Source organism: Etheostoma spectabile, unplaced genomic scaffold (assembly GCF_008692095.1).
Source record: "Etheostoma spectabile isolate EspeVRDwgs_2016 unplaced genomic scaffold, UIUC_Espe_1.0 scaffold00019044, whole genome shotgun sequence".
In the NCBI taxonomy this organism is placed as follows: domain Eukaryota; kingdom Metazoa; phylum Chordata; class Actinopteri; order Perciformes; family Percidae; genus Etheostoma; species Etheostoma spectabile.
In genome coordinates, this window is record NW_022604642.1 from 13451 (window position 1) to 30737 (window position 17287).

Below are 17287 nucleotides of genomic sequence, written 5' to 3' on the forward strand. Positions count from 1 at the left end.
GAAATGGTTTGGCTGTAGTTACAGGTGATTTCTGACAGGTTACAGTAGGGTCACATATTCTGATAACAGCTGTCAAAATATGTGACCCCTTGGGCCCAAAACCAGATGCTGACCAGAGTGATTATTGTTTCTTGTCTATACATATGAAGATAAGACAAGTCACCTGAAATGGTTTGGCTGTAGTTACAGGTGATTTCTGACAGGTTACAGTAGGGTCACATATTCTGATAACAGCTGTCAAAATATGTGACCCCTTGGGCCCAAAACCAGATGCTGACCAGAGTGATTATTGTTTCTTGTCTATACATATGAAGATAAGACAAGTCACCTGAAATGGTTTGGCTGTTTACAGGTGATTTCTGACAGGTTACAGTAGGGTCACATATTCTGATAACAGCTGTCAAAATATGTGACCCCTTGGGCCCAAAACCAGATGCTGACCAGAGTGATTATTGTTTCTTGTCCATACATATGAAGATAAGACAAGTCACCTGAAATGGTTTGGCTGTAGTTACAGGTGATTTCTGACAGGTTACAGTAGGGTCACATATTCTGATAACAGCTGTCAAAATATGTGACCTCTTGGGCCCAAAACCAGATGCTGACCAGAGTGATTATTGTTTCCTGTCTATACATATGAAGATAAGACAAGTCACCTGAAATGGTTTGGCTGGGGTTACAGGTGATTTCTGACAGGTAACAGTAGGGTCACATATTCTGATAACAGCTGTCAAAATATGTGACCCCTTGGGCCCAAAACCAGATGCTGACCAGAGTGATTATTGTTTCTTGTCTATACATATGAAGATAAGACAAGTCACCTGAAATGGTTTGGCTGTAGTTACAGGTGATTTCTGACAGGTTACAGTAGGGTCACATATTCTGATAACAGCTGTCAAAATATGTGACCCCTTGGGCCCAAAACCAGATGCTGACCAGAGTGATTATTGTTTCTTGTCTATACATATAAAGATAAGACAAGTCACCTGAAATGGTTTGGCTGTAGTTACAGGTGATTTCTGACAGGTTACAGTAGGGTCACATATTCTGATAACAGCTATCAAAATATGTGACCCCTTGGGCCCAAAACCAGATGCTGACCAGAGTGATTATTGTTTCCTGTTTATACATATGAAGATAAGACAAGTCACCTGAAATGGTTTGGCTGTAGTTACAGGTGATTTCTGACAGGTTACAGTAGGGTCACATATTCTGATAACAGCTGTCAAAATATGTGACCCCTTGGGCCCAAAACCAGATGTTGACCAGAGTGATTATTGTTTCCTGTCTATGCATATGAAGATAAGACAAGCCACCTGAAATGGTTTGGCTTTAGTTACAGGTGATTTCTGACAGGTTACAGTAGGGTCACATATTCTGATAACAGCTGTCAAAATATGTGACCCCTTGGGCCCAAAACCAGATGCTGACCAGAGTGATTATTGTTTCCTGTCTATACATATGAAGATAAGACAAGCCACCTGAAATGGTTTGGTTGTTGTGACAGGTTAATTTTGAAATGTTCAAATATATATGAGTTTATGTATGGGGAAAATTCACAATGAGTTCACAATCAAATTATTACTTGGTTATTGATAATTTTCTCAAACAGCTCTTGTAGATTAGTTAACAGCCTCATGCTGCCGACGTAGTTTTATTATTATTTATACCACCCGCATCCTCATGATTAAGTCTGCTCTGTGGTGTTTATTTGGGGCCAACAGAATAAACACGCACACACACAGAAACATATATCTTAGTTTCTTTATTTAGATTTACAATTAGACACTAGTCACTCAAATACAGCCTATGTCTCAAGTATGTATATTCAACAACATTTCTAAACTCTCGGCGCTGAACCTTCATTATAAACAGCCTGCAGTTTACTTCGTAACAGAGCCGTGACGAAGTCGTCTGTTTGAGTAAGATCAACCTGCACAGTGGCAACAGCGCCCCCTACAGTCACAAGATACGGTGGTCACAGAATTTGGTGTTACACCGGTCTGACTCTATTCTTATGGAGCGCGTTATGACTTAAACCGTTTACATCTAAGCATGCGCGACTCAAATCTGCACTCTCCTCACATTGAGCAGTGACACCGGCGTCATCGGAGCAATCCCGGAAGTGGAACTTGACTAATTATGAATTCCAGGGTTTTATTGTGAAGAGACGGTGGCCCAGCCCCCGGTGCTCGATGGTTGCGTTGTGCGGCGGTGCAGACGTAGCAGAGGCCGGTGAGTGTGAAGCGCTGACAGGACGCTGGTGGGGCGGCAGTCGGCGCACACAGCTCAGTGAAGTGTGTCTGCTGCAGCGAGCGTAACACTGGATTACCACCACACCGAGGTAAGCTTGTCCCTGCTCTGGATCACTGCTGCTCTGACTCTTCAGTGTTTTCTGGAGATTCATTATTATTCCAAGCCTACCTTCTTTTCCTTTTTTTATACAGTGGCATCATAACCGCTGACTTTGTGTTATTGATGATGCAAAGACCATAGCCACTTAATGTATTTCTTATTCATAACTCAATCATTAAGTGTTAATTTAGCAGACTGTAACTGCTTTAGTGCTTTTACGAGTCAGTCAATTTAGATGATGCACCTCAGGCTTTGGGACAGTTGCTGCAGTACAGTCTGATACAGATACAGGGATACGACCCGCCATGGGTGCCGCACTCTGAAGCTGAGTGCCCTGGAGGATAAAAGCCAAATTCTCAAATCTGGGAATTAAACGCTTTCTGACTTTACACCTTTTTTTTTAAAATATTGCCAGGTATCATTAAAAAAAAGACTTATCCTTTCTAGTGTGGTTGTTTCTTTAAGTTGTCAGGTAGCAGTGAGGCTTATTTGCGGTTGTCATTGTGAGTCATGGGGAGCAGACTACAGGCTACTCTACATGCTTAAAGGAAGGCTGTGACATCAGGACCATGCACTTAATGGAATGCATATTATGCGGCATGGTGGTGTTAGGAATAGTTTATTGAACAGTATTTCACTGTCATTTGTATCACCATGTTGCCAGATTAGACTGTAGCCTTTGCCATTTTGATTGGATGACTTTAAAGGTGAAGCATTAAGGGCTTTAGATTCTCAGTGATGTGTACTAATAAAACAGTTTGTAATGTTTTGTAGAGGAATATTTTAGTACAGTTTCTTATTTCCGCTTCTTATTCCAGTGGCATCAATGCATATGAGCCCTTGTATAGTGTTTACAGTGGAACTGTAATTGTGTGAATATTCTCTGCAGGTATTGACAACGTGGAGCTGAATGTTAAACTTCATGATCTAGTCTGACAAACAGGTCTGGCTGACTGAATCCTCAAAATGAACAGCGTGTGACATGAACAACTGCCTCACAGGAAGCGTGTCCCTTTATAGACACATAGGCAATCAAATTTTGCAGTATAAAGCACTGTCAGAATAGACTTATTTTAAACACTTTAATTTAATTTAAAAAAAAATATTTGACAAAGAAAAGGTTTTGCAGCATATTACAAAATATGCATTAGAAAAATCCTTTTTTTCAGTGTGTTTTTATTTCCTAATTTGTCCTGTTAGGATATTTCTAAATATTCTGAGTGCAACTCTGCTTCTAAGTCTACCTCAGCTTAAGGACGTCATTCAATCCCACTATAAGAATAAGAGTTTCTCCACTGTCAATGCCCTATGTCGTTTCCCTCTGAAAGTCAGCATATGTCTTGTTTGCCTGTGTTTTTATTCATGAATTTACTACATCGATAATTTCCTTTTTTTTGTTTTGTTTTTTACTTCTATGGATCTGTGTAACGTGACGCTAAACAAGCTTGATAAAATATTAACCCCAACACAAATAATTCATCAAACTGCTTCGAGGACAGAGGCAAAGCAGTAAAAAAAAATCTCTTTTCCCGTGTTTTGTTATGTGGACTGCACGTTTCTAAATATCACACTCTCCTCTGCGAGTCTTATCCCATGGACCCATTTAATAGAGATAGTGTATCTCAACAGTGTTTTCTCAGAAAGAACAGGACCTTCATTAGCTACAGTACGTGTTTAAGGACTTTATGTGTGTGTGTGTGTGTGTGTGTGTGTGTGTGTGTGTGTGTGTGTGTGTGTGTGTGTGTGTGTGTGTGTGTGTGAGACCAAATCAGTTCTTCAGTGTTCTGTCCATGAGTAAAACAATATGTTAAATCTCCCCACGGCGTGCATCCACTCTGCTCACTGCTACTACTGAGTATTGACTCAGAAGTAGTTGAGCAGTGTATGAAGCAGACTCCTTGTTGACAACACGTCAGCAGAGGAGTTATAAATGTTTACACAGAGATGGTGATAGATGTGTGTGTGTGTTGTGTGTGTGTGTGTGTGTGTGTGTGTGTGTGTGTGTGTGTGTGTGTGTGTGTGTGTGTGTGTGTGTGTGTGTGTGTGTGTGTGTGTGTGTGTAGATAGAAGTCATATGTTACCCAGCAGCTCAGCCGCGAGCCATTTGTTCAGTCACTCAAAGAGCACCACACTCTGACCTTTTGCACTTATTATTGTGCAATTAAAGCAAGTCAAATAAGAACTAAAAGGGCACTCGGAGAGTGCAGACCTCCACCAAGGCATATGACAGCATTAATGCAGTGTGAATTTTCCCAGTGGGGGAACTCATTGTTCTGATAATTCCGACACCACATTAATGCAGCACAAACGCCCTAATACACAATGTTTACGATAGTGAAAAATAATTTGTGTATCTGCGCCTTGATTTACAGCACAGGTTCCTTCCTGTCCCATGCTACGTCCTTCCAACAAGTTTCATGAAAATCAGTTTTTCTTTATCCGGCTTACAAACAAACCGACATACAAACCAAGCTATAAACATAAAACTCTTGGTGGAGGTAACTGTGAAATAACATTTCATTTCTTGAGATTAAAAGGATTCATCACATGTATCCAGTTTACAAATGTGCAATATATCGTTTGCAGTAGTTATTACTTTATCTACATTAACTAGCCTAAGTTTTCAAGAATAAGGTTCTCTTGAATTATCCCCAATGGAGATTCCAGGTGTTTTAATGTGTGTGAACTGGATTTCAGGGTACAGAGTGACTAATAGTCAAACAAAATGTGAAATTTGGCACCAGCTTTCATAAGCCAGCAACATCTAGTTCTTGTTTTTTAAAGGACACAATAACTCAAGGTCAAAGTGCTACATTTGAGTCTTTTGAACTTGACAAACAGAAATGATAACCTGTGAAGTAGGCATGGGATCTGTTGGTATGAACCCAGCTCAGTTGTTAATATTTTATGAAGCTTGTTGAGAGTCTGGTTACACAGATCCCCTAGATTTCAGAAGAGCAACCCTCAGAAACATGAATCTCAAAACTGAATCCCAAAGATTTGCCAGAGATCCGGCTGACCTCCAGATTAGCCAAGATGATCTCCATTTGGTTTGGAAAATCACAGAATACAAGAACAAAGAATAGGAGAAAATAAAGAATAGTTACATTATGTTTAAGTAAGTTCAAACATGGCAGTAGAATTTGGTTGCTTTGCCAAAAGTCTTTTGCCTGTCACTTTGACACAAATGAGAAGAAACTGCCTATGTAGTGTAGGCCTAATCTACTCAGAATAAAATAAATCTAGACTAAGCATTTGCTATTAATAATTGCAGATCTATATTTAAAACATAGTTTAACTGGATAATGGCAAAATCACTTAAAAATATTCTTCTTTGGTAAGGTATATTTCTCAAAATCACCCTTATCTATCAGTCCGAGTTTATCCATGCTAAATACTAAGTGAAGCTGGATATTAGCATGACATTTACCAAATCCTTGGTAGTGACAGTATTTGTAGAAAACAGCCTTGTCTTCACTGTGAATAATGGGACGGCTTTGAACGCCAGGTTTCTGTTTTCACTCCATGTTAATGTTACAACAGGTTGCTTAGCAACACCCCCCCCCCATCCCCCTTTCTGCTTTCTCCATCTGCGGCCATTGGTTGAAGTGGATGGTGAAGTGAAGTGTTATGCTTTGGCTTTTCAAGGTCTGTGGCACAAAGAAGCCCCCTAGATCATAGACACTGTATGTAAACAAGGCAGTGAAAAGACAATTTATGTTTTAGTGATGGATTTAAGCAACGCTCCTCGCCACCAACACCCCACCTCCACCCTTCTCCTCTGTGTTATATGTCAGCAACTGATGGAAAACGGCAGTTGTTGGGAGATATTTTAATAGGAACCAGAATGTGTCCTCCTTACTCATCATCACACAAACCAAACCAGAATTACTAAGTGACACTGATCCATAACAGGTTTATAAATCACTCACTACACAATATAATAAACAATAATGTAACTCTAATATGCCGCCATCTATGAAGCCATGCTATTATTGATGGAGCTGCCTGTTATGTTTGTGTCTGGGTGTGACGGGACGAGTCAGACTGGGCCGGCATTCCTGAAATAGACAGATGATGGAGCCCTGCTGCATGCTCATTTCACATGAGGATACCTTCATAGCACTTAAAATTGCTGGATTATCACATTGCTGTTTATATTCACGTTTAGCCGCCATATCCTATGACTCAATTATCAAGTAGTCCTGTCACATAGGCGCTCGGAGAGTTATATTAGGGAACACACTCAGAGCGTTCAATCCACGTCAGAGTCAAAACATCCAGCAAAGATGAGGAAACACTTTCAGCACTCTCTCAGACAATGATTTGAATTGTCATCGCAGGTCACCTAATTTGTGGTACGCCCCATTATCTAAGCCAGGAGGAATCTATGGTGCACAGCTGAGCTCATTATCTAGTGATGACATTAAAGGACCATCATGTGTTTCTCTTATTCGTATTCCCAAATTAGCATATCTCAAGGAAATTATTGTTATATTGCAGTCCTTGTGGATTTCTTTCCAATTATGTCGTACACTGTATCCCAGTTATCTCCTTATTTGTTCGCAAGCTTTTATTATTTTGATTTTTTTCACCTTGCACCTGCCAAAGTAAACTCTCTAAAAAAAAACTGAAGAGAGATCATAGGGCTACTTTCCCACTCTTGGAGTGTAGCCTGTATCCCTTGCTGAAGATTTATCACCCTGGGTAAACCGTCAACTCACTGACATTCTTATTGAACCCACTCTAAAAGCCTATCAGGCATGTTAAAAGCAAGCTGGCTGTCTAACACAGCATCTGTAACAGTACATGCGGCCAACTGCAGTCCTCCCCAGGACCTTTACACGTGCCAACTAAGTGTTCCCTGCCCCAAGGATCTGGCCATAGTCAATAAAAAAGTCATAGTCCAATAACTGTCAGGGCTTCTCATGGACAAGCAGGCAGGCTGCGAGCCTCTCCAATCGCGGAGGGACACATCTTTCATTGGCTGGTGTGATGGGTGCTTTTGTTTTGTTCTTCAGAAAAAGGACATTTTATTCCTAAAGGTCACAAATATCCTCAAATATAACAGTGAAACCAATGGATCACTATAAAGTCCTTAAAACACTTTGTTACTGTGGAATGGCATTAGTTGTGGTTAAAAGAATTAAGGCATAGAAGCAGTGTTCATACATTAAGCTCCAACCATTATCAACATGAATGTGTAATCCCACTCTGAGGCTTATAATGACTGCAGTGTGTAAGTTACATACATTTCCTTTTATGCTGCAGTTGTTTGAAATGAACTTCAAATAGCTTGGTCGGGGAATGTGTAGAATCCCAGGCTGCTGTCCAACGTGGAAGCTGTTTATGGAAGAGAGTTGGGAGGGTGGAGGGTTAGGTGGGGGTCTCTTCTCAATTAGGGGGATAAGCTGCTGCTCCGGAGCAGCCCTTTCGAGCCATGTTTGGAGCTGTTTGATGGGATCCATGCACAGTGCTGGATAGCTTCTCTCCTCTCTGCCATTTGTTGACAAAGCAGAAGTCAAACTGTGTTACGTAACAGCCCTTTCTGTCCGTCCATAGTACAGCTGAGCGTGTGATGAGAGCTCTTTTGTGTTAACATAGCTCATTTTTAAGGCGGCCTCTGACTGCGGCACAGAGACCCCCTGTATGAAACACATGATAGTTCAATGTGGTACCACCCCCCCTTTGTTTAATTTTCACAGGTGGTTGACAGACAGAATCTGGACCCTGATTCATATAAAGTGATTGTTGCTGCTCTGGTCCACTGGACATTGAACTCATAAAGCAATTCAATTTTATGAGAAAAAAAAAGTAATGTATCTACTAGAGCCCGACCAACAAAGGATTTTTAAAAAGTATATATTGGCATATCGGATTTAAAAATCCAAAATATCAATATATGCCAATTTAAAAATCCGATATGCCGATATATAGGCCGATATATATTTTCTTTTTTTTTTAAACCAGAAACGTGTTACAAAACAAACAGATTTCCCTAACGTTAGTTATTTGTAGTTATTTATGAATTCTCACTAAAATAATATGATAATAATTTGTTTTATTGTCACAACAGAACAGAGGAACATCAAAACATATTAAAGGTCTGATAAATAAAATGTATAAAAATACAAACTTAAGATGTGAAACTTAAAGTCCTTTGAACAAGAACACTTTAACAAAAAAAATAATCAGTGTTGCCAACAGGGACGTTGTGGAGTGCCCTCTGGTGGACAAACTATGCAACACCAACGCTCATATCAGGGTTATCAGGGACAGTCCGTTTTTATTTTTTAAATATTCATTTATCAGAATAATTTATTTGTCATTATAAATGATTCTGATGAATGAATATTTAAAAAAACAAACATATAAATGTTGATACTGATATATCGTGAAATGCTTAATACCGGCCGATATATCGGTTGGGCTCTAGTATCTACTAGGGTCAAGCCAGTTTGTTGGATACAACCCATTTTGGTTTTCTCAATTTCAATAAGATGAAAGTTTTTCTTTGATCTCAGCTAACAAAACCATCGTCCTTTGACATTTTTATTTATTACTGTAATATAAGAGTTTATACTTCCAACTTCTATTAAGAAGGTGTGGTCAGTTTTACACGGCTTTATTTATTTAAGAGAAAAATCGGTGGGGGGGGGGATATTTTCTGTATTTTGTGTAGAGATTAAGGCACACATATCAGTTTTGGTATAAAACCGTTGGTATTAGCCCTCAAAACAATTTTAGCCCTGAAACTAAGGTTTCACATATATATATATATATATATATATATATATATATATATATATATATATATATATATATATACATTAAACATTGAGAAAAAGTTCAACATTTTTGATTTCATTGATGGCTGTACAAAAAAGATAATTTGAAAATTTTAACTACATTTTTTTTTAACTAAACTTAAAATAGCTCAATTTAAAAAAGGTTTAATTGATAATAACTGATAATAATAATAATAATACATGTTAGTTGCAGACCTAATAACATTTCAAACTGCAGTGTTCCTGCTATCTTACAATTTGTATCACTTTTGAAAGATGTTATATCATAGATGTAATCACACATTCACATGCAGTCAATAATAGTCATTAGTATGTTGACTGAAGTATTAAAACCTTATGGAAGGTTGAGTCATCCAGTACTGGATTCCAGCCGTCTCTCATCTACTGGCCCTGCAGGATCATTCCGAGGGGGTAGGAGAATTTTATATTGAGGTCTGCACAGTTGTTGAGTGGGTGCCACATTCCCAGGTGGCATGTGGTGACAGGCCCATCTGGGTACGCCTGTTGTCAAAAACAAACAGACCCCCTACATAGCAAGGGTCAAGGTCAAAGCGTGGACCGTCCCACCCAGACGAGACCCTCAAAGCTCAGCCAGACTCCCCAGGAGGCTTCAGTAGGACCTAATGTATGTGGACTGAGGACTCGCTGTGCACATCAAGTAGGTAATGCGCCTCCCTAGATCCGTGGTGATGCATTGGGATGATCTTAGCCTTTTGGGAGCATGTTAGTTTTGGGAAAGTATTTTAGTTCCACTCACAAGCATTCAGTTGGATATTTATGTGTCTATGTGTGTGTGGTAGTGTCACATAGTGTTGGCACTTAGAGCTCCAAATGGGATGAATCATCTTGCCTTTGCTGTGCTTTTAGGTAATCACACATGTTTTTAGCTTAGATGGTGTTTTCAATGGCTGTGACTTCCTGGAATTGTGTCTGATTATTGTAGTGCATGAATAACACCAGAAATAAATGGTTTTATACAAAACTCTCTTAGGTTTGTGAAATTGGAGTCTCAAGAGATGACCACAAAGCACTGAGCTTATGACATGTAGTTTGTAGTTTGGCAGTTTTGTTGCTCTTCTTTATTTTTAAGGAAACACCAAACTCTTGTTTATACTGTATCTAGTCCTGGTCGGTTACTGTTATGAGTCTGCTGGTCTAATCTAACAATGCCAGGTCACCAAGACACCTTATGGCAATCTGAGATTAAAACTCATTCTCAATTATCTCATTGAATGAATCTGTTGAGTTTTTTTTTTTTTTTTCACTATCTGCTGAACTTTGAGCCCACTTTAACTACATATCCATTCGTTTGTGCCTTAAAGTTTTGTCGAATTGACCCCATTTGTGAAACGGAGTCGTTGTGAAAGTTTTCTAGATTATATGGAGCAACAGTGCATTTAGGAAATCGCAGTTTGGCTATTAAAGTCTCCTCTTATTTTCCTGTTTGTCTTGGCCCAGTCAGTGCTGGCCGTCCCAGAGCTCCTGCACTGGCCTCCTCTGTTTCACAGGCAGGATGGATGGTGCTCTGCGGCATCTCTCCTAAAAAGGCCAGTTGTGATCTGTGCACTTGTGTGTTTATACAGCAAACTGAACACTGCAAGCTGTCATCTTCCCATTATCTATAAGAGGTTAAAATACTCCCACGTCTCTCTTCATTCTGTATATTTACCATCTTGGGGTTCATCTGAGGATAGAACAGAAGTAGAGTTGAGATCAGTGTAAGTTCTCCAAAGGAATGTCTGTTAATGGTTTTGGAAATGAGATTACAGATGTATTGTTTCCCTGGGACGCAGGGGGTCAGGAAGCAAGCTGATTTTATTAAAGAGAGAAGGGAAATAAATATACAGTTTCTGGTGCTCAGGGACAGCTCGGCTCCAAGACTGGAAGATGTTTTAAAAGGTTTTTAGCTTTGAGTCCCTGGGGGACTTGTTTGGAATCGCTCCCATTTTCCCTCATCCATTTTGGCCTGTTTGTGGAGGTTTCCAGTCGGAACATGAGTCCCCTGCCTGTTCTGCAGGTTGGCTTGATTACCGCCATGTGTAAACATATTGCACACACAGTCACACACATACATGGTGCGGAAAAGGGCAAAGACACAACTTCAAAAGCAGCTTGAAATTGACATCATAGAAGAAATTCTAGATGGATTTTGGTTTTGGTTTTCATTTTTGTAGTCTACAAACAAAGTACCTGTGTGTGTGTGTGTGTGTGTGTGTGTGTGTGTGTGTGTGTGTGTGTGTGTGTGTGTGTGTGTGTGTGTGTCTTGACTCAATCAGCCCTTTTCTTGCCATTTTAAATGGGGACGTCTCCTAAATCAGTCGTGCTGGCTGAGCACAATAAGGGGCCCAGCGGAGCAATGGGAAGTGTTTCACAGGCACTTTTTTTGGTGGCCTTGGTGTTGCTTCTGCATGCTCCACTGATGCAGTTCAGATTAACATATGTTTGTTCTCGCTCACACCCTCCCATCTTGTCCTTAAAGGGGAACACAGATACAAATTTGAATTCATATCATTAGTCAAGGAAATGACCATACTTTGTCACAAACTAAGCTAAAGGCATGCAAAGTGAGGCCTGCATTGTCAGAGATAAAAGTGTCAACTGCACCTATATAATTGAAAGTTTATCCTTTGATCTTAAATGATGAATTAACCTTTAAGTTTTTCCTTTAACTGACAACAGTCACCATGGAATTTGAAATGTCTGAAAGAGAATCCTTATCTACAGAAAATTCCCTTTGCTAATTTATTTCACATGTAGCAGCTGTTGACATCCTAGATTGGATTTTGTTTGTTGTCATAGATATCACCGTCGAAATGCACGTGAGTGATATTGGGCTGTAAGGACACAGTCAACAGATTGTGTTGATGTTTGCTCCCTTGGCTGCAGTTCAGTCATATGAGTTTTTATAGCACTTATCAGTGTAAAATATTACTAAGAAGACACAATTTTAAGTATTAAATCTTGCTATATAAAACACAGGTTATTGCTTTTTTTGTGTCATTGATTACAAATAAAATATGAGGCCTTGTGACTAGAGTAAAATTGGAGGTTCACCGCCTTCCTGTCTCGCTGCGTTGTATCTCCTTTCACTGTGTAACCCAACCATAGTACTACTACAATTCCATTAGCCATATGCAGTCCCAAGTTACAGCTATTGGTTGCAGTAACTCTATTTCTACAGTAAGCTACAACCAAGCCAACACTTTTTAAGAAATCTTCTCTTTGTGTAATATTGCTTCAGTACTTATAGTCTTCCATAAGCCGACACTGCAGCAAAGCTCTGGCCTGGCTACCAAACTTACCCTGATCCACAACAAATATTAGATATACAATACTAATATCTGCGGGTGTTGACATTGTTACACTACATGGATTTTCAGACTGTATGTGTAAGTTGGAGATTTTGCTTAATAACAAACAAAACAACCAGAAGGGCCTATATTTTAATATATGTATGTATGTATGTATGTATGTATATATATATATATATATATATATATATATATATATATATATATATATACTGTGTGTGTACAACAAAGCCTACTGTAAAAGTATCAAGGGACTACAACGGGGCGTTTTGGACAGAGGGTGAATACGAACAAACAGTATGAGAAAAATAACATGTTTTTTTTTTTAAACATGTTTGTTTTTTACATTTTTATTTTTAGTTTAATTTTATTTCTGTGTCATACCAAACATTTGGCCCATCCCACAAACTTATTTAGCAAACGTCTTCCGGTCGCACATACAAATCATTTGGAGAAATACATTAATACAAGTGTGTGTGTGTGTGTGTGTGTGTGTGTGTGTGTGTGTGTGTGTGTGTGTGTGTATGTGTGTGTGTGTGTGTGTGTGTGTGGGTGTGTGTGTGTGTATATATGCACTCACCTAAAGGATTATTAGGAACACCCGTTCAATTTCTCATTAATGCAAATATCTAATCAACCAATCACATGGCAGTTGCTTCAATGCATTTAGGGGTGTGGTCCTGGTCAAGACAATCTCCTGAACTCCAAACTGAATGTCAGAATGGGAAAGAAAGGTGATTTAAGCAATTTTGAGCATGGCATGGTTGTTGGTGCCAGACGGGCCGTTCTGAGTATTTCACAATCTGCTCAGTTACTGGGATTTTCATGCACAACCATTTCTAGGCTTTACAAAGTATGGTGTGAAAAGGGAAAAACATCCAGTATGCGGCAGTCCTGTGGGAGAAAATGACTTGTTGATGCTAGAGGTCAGAGGAGAATGGGCCAACTGATTCGAGCTGATAGATGAGCAACTTTGACTGAAATAACCACTCGTTACAACCAAGGTATGCAGCAAAGCATTTGTGAAGCCACAACATGCACAACCTTGAGACGGATGGGCTACATCAGCAGAAGACGCCACCGGGTACCACTCATCTCCACTACAAATAGGAAAAAGAGGCTACAATTTGCAAGAGCTCACCAAAATTGGACAGTTGAAGACTGGAAAAGTTTTGCCTGGTCTGATGAGTCTCGAATTCTGTTGAGACATTCAGATGGTAGAGTCAGAATTTGGTGTAAACAGAATGAGAACATGGATCCATCATGCCTTGTTACCACTGTGCAGGTTGGTGGTGGTGGTGTAATGGTGTGGGGATGTTTTCTTGGCACACTTTAGCCCCCTTTGTGCCAATTGGGCATCGTTTAAATGCCACGGCCTTCCTGAGCATTGTTTCTGACCATGTCCATCCCTTTATGGCCACCATGTACCCATCCTCTGATGGGTACTTCCAGCAGGATAATGCACCATGTCACAAAGCTCGAATCATTTCAAATTGGTTTCTTGAACATGACAATGAGTTCACTGTACTAAAATGGCCCCCACAGTCACCAGATCTCAACCCAATAGAGCATCTTTAGGATGTGGTGGAACGGGAGCTTCGTGCCCTGGATGTGCATCCCACAATTCTCCATCAACTGCAAGATGCTATCCTATCAATATGGGCCAACATTTCAAAAGAATGCTTTCAGCACCTTGTTGAATCAATGCCACGTAGAATTAAGGCAGCTCTGACGGCAAACGGGGGTCAAACACAGTATTAGTATGGTGTTCCTAATAATCCTATAGGTGAGTGTATAGTACAGTCCAAAAGTTTGGTAACACCTTCTCATTCAATGCGTTTCCTTTGTTTTCATGACTTTTTACATTGCAGATTCTCACTGAAGGCATCAAAACTATGAATGAACACATGTGGAATTATGTACTTAACAAAAAAATGTGAAATAACTGAAACATGTCTTATATTCTAGTTTCTTCAAAGTAGTCACCCTTTGCTCTGATTACTGCTTTGCACACTCTTGGCATTCTCTTGATGAGCTTCAAGAAGTAGTTACCTGAAATGGTTTCCCAACAGTCTTGAAGGAGTTTCCAGAGATACTTAGCACTTGTTGGCCCTTTTGCCTTCACTCTGCGGTCCAGCTCACCCCAAACCATCTCAATTGGGTTCAGGTCCGGTGACTGGAGGCGCAGCATTCCATCATTCTCCTTCTTGGTCAAATAGCCCTTACACAGCCTGGAGGTGTGTTTGGGGTCATTGTCTTGTTGAAAAATAAATGATGGTCCAACTAAACGCAAACCGGATGGGATGGCATGCTGCTGCAGGATGCTGTGGAAGCCATGCTAGTTCAGTATGCCTTCAATTTTGAATAAGTACCTAACAGTGTCACCAGCAAAGCACCCCCACACCATCACACCTCCTCCTCCATGCTTCAAGGTGGGAACCAGGAATGTAGAATCCATCTGGTCACCTTTTCTGCGTTGCACAAAGGCACGGCGGTTGGAACCAAAGATCTCAAACTTGGACTCATCAGACCAAATCACAGATTTCCTTTGGGCTAATGTCCATTCCTTGAGTTTCTTCGCCCAAACAAATCTCTTCTGTTTGTTGCCTCTCCTTAGCAGTGGTTTCCTAGCTGCTATCTGACCATGAAGGCCTGATTCACACAATCTCATCTTAACAGATGTCATCTTAGAGATGTGTCTGCTGCTAGAACTCTGTGTGGCATTCATCTGGTCTCTAATCTGAGCTGCTGTGAACTTGTGATTTCTGAGGCTGGTGACTCAGATGAACTTATCCTCAGCAGCAGAGGTGACTCTTGGTCTTACTTTCCTGGGGCGGTCCTCATGTGAGCCAGTTTCATTGTAGCGCTTGATGGTTTTTGTGACTGCACTTGGGGACACATTCAAAGTTTTTTGCAATTTTCAGGACCAACTGACCATCATTTCTTAAAGTAATGATGGCCACTTTTTTCTCTTTACTTAGCTGGTTGGTTCTTGCCATTATATTAATCCTAACAGTTGTCCAATAGCGCCGTTGGCTGTGTATCAACTTGACTTGGTGGCTACTTTGAGAAATCTAATATATAAGACCTATTTAAGCGTTATTTCACACTTTTTTGTTAAGTACATAATTCCATATGTGTTCATTCATAGTTTTGATGCCTTCAATGAGAATCTACAATGTAAATAGTCATGAAAATAAAGGAAACGCATTGAATGAGAAGGTGTAACCAAATCTTTGGCCTGTACTGTGTACATTATATACTGAGCTTATGACATGTAGTTTGGCAGTTTTGTTCTTCTTCCTTATTTTTAATTTAATTTTAAATCTAGTCCTGGTCTGTTACTGTTATAAGACTGCTGGTCTAATCTAACAACGCCAGGTCACCAAGATACCTTGTGGACAATCTGAGCTTAAAAGTCATTCTCAATCATCTCATTGAATTGAATTAATCAAATAAAGTATGAACCTGAAAATTAGCATAATATGAGACTTTTGTAACTGTATTCATACAAACATGACATGCAATTGTCCTTGCTGCATTTTGTTACTGTACCAAGCATCTTTGTAAATCTTCAGGCTATTAATGTGTCCCTGTGTTTCTCTTCCAGGGCTCTCCAGAAGGGGGCAGCGTAAGACTGAGCTCAACTCCCAGTAAGTCGTTTCACTTTGAAAGTATCACTGAGTTACAATGCTTTTGGTTTAATAAGTGGATGCTGGTGTAGCATGCAAACATTCAAGTCATATTCACACACATACACATTTTCATTTGAAGCCTTTTTTATTATACAGAATGTATCATTATCTTTTTGCATTTACTTGTGAGTAACTAGTATCTTTTGACAAAATTTCAGCCACATGAAAATAAAGTGTCTGTGTGTTTGTGTGTGTGTGTTGAAGTCCCATCAGGTCCTCGGACGGTCTGCGCTGTCAGGATCACGCCTTTGACAACAATGAAAGGCTCTCCTGACCTGATTCCTGCCGCAGGTGACGTATCCCTCCGCCTCATCAATCTTTCAGTGGGACAACCTCATACTTAAAAAGAAACTCTTAAAACTCATTACTTGTCAACAATCAGTCACTTTAATAGCCACTTTACTAATCCAACTTCTCTACTTCCAGCTCTGACAGTGTGATCATGGCAATACGTTTTACTGGATAGGAGGATATTAATGTGATGGCCTGGTTTAGATTGTGATAGTTACAGTGAGTTCTATTTTGGTCATTTGGGGCACACGGTAGCAATAACTTAGATTCCCAGGTGCTCTGAAGCAGGAATTCTGCCTGTTAACTCCAAATGTAAGACTGCTATGCCTTGAATGATGAAGAGCTGTGGAAATGATATTCTTATTTTGAACTTTTTCAGATTTGGACCCGAGCAGAGTGTGCAAAGGGAAAGGAGTCGTGACTCTAAGGGCCACCCTCGTCCACATAGATGATGAGGGCTGCATCAGCGGCGAGCCAAATGTCATCACAACGGCATGTAAGTCACCGTGAATGCCACAGCTGCTTCATAACAACTCTCCAAATGATGAAAAAATATTTAGAGGACAGCAATAGTTGCATGGCTATGTGAAAACAGGATACGTCACCGTAGAATGTAGACAGACAATGTGAGCTTTGCTGTTATTTAAAAAGCATTTCATCATGTTCTTTAGTTGTAAAAATTCCTGACATGCCTTTTTGAATTTTGTTTTGATGTCAGGATTATATAAATCCTTAACTTTTGAAGTGTATGCTCATTCGGCGTGCACACGCGGAGCTGAGATAAAGGGCAATTGCTCATATTTTCCTGTGAGTGTCAAAGAGCTTT

At 39.9% G+C, this 17287-nt stretch overlaps 1 protein-coding gene across 16 annotated transcripts in view; it reads left to right on the forward strand.

Moving 5' to 3' along the window:
- The first annotated feature begins 2119 nt into the window (after positions 1-2119).
- Positions 2120-17287, forward strand: part of sorbs1 (sorbin and SH3 domain containing 1) — a 48247-nt gene continuing 33079 nt past the window's right edge. For 11 of the 16 annotated variants that reach the window (XM_032509899.1, XM_032509913.1, XM_032509915.1 and 8 more), the window contains exons 1-4: positions 2120-2344; positions 16086-16128; positions 16375-16461; positions 16841-16957. In XM_032509899.1, coding sequence (XP_032365790.1) covers positions 16428-16461; positions 16841-16957 — 151 coding nt within the window. In that variant the 5' untranslated portion in view covers positions 2120-2344; positions 16086-16128; positions 16375-16427. Of the gene's footprint in view, positions 2345-9717; positions 9827-16085; positions 16129-16371; positions 16462-16840; positions 16958-17287 lie in introns of those variants that run through there. The other 5 variants (XM_032509902.1, XM_032509904.1, XM_032509900.1 and 2 more) reach the window with 5 other exon arrangements.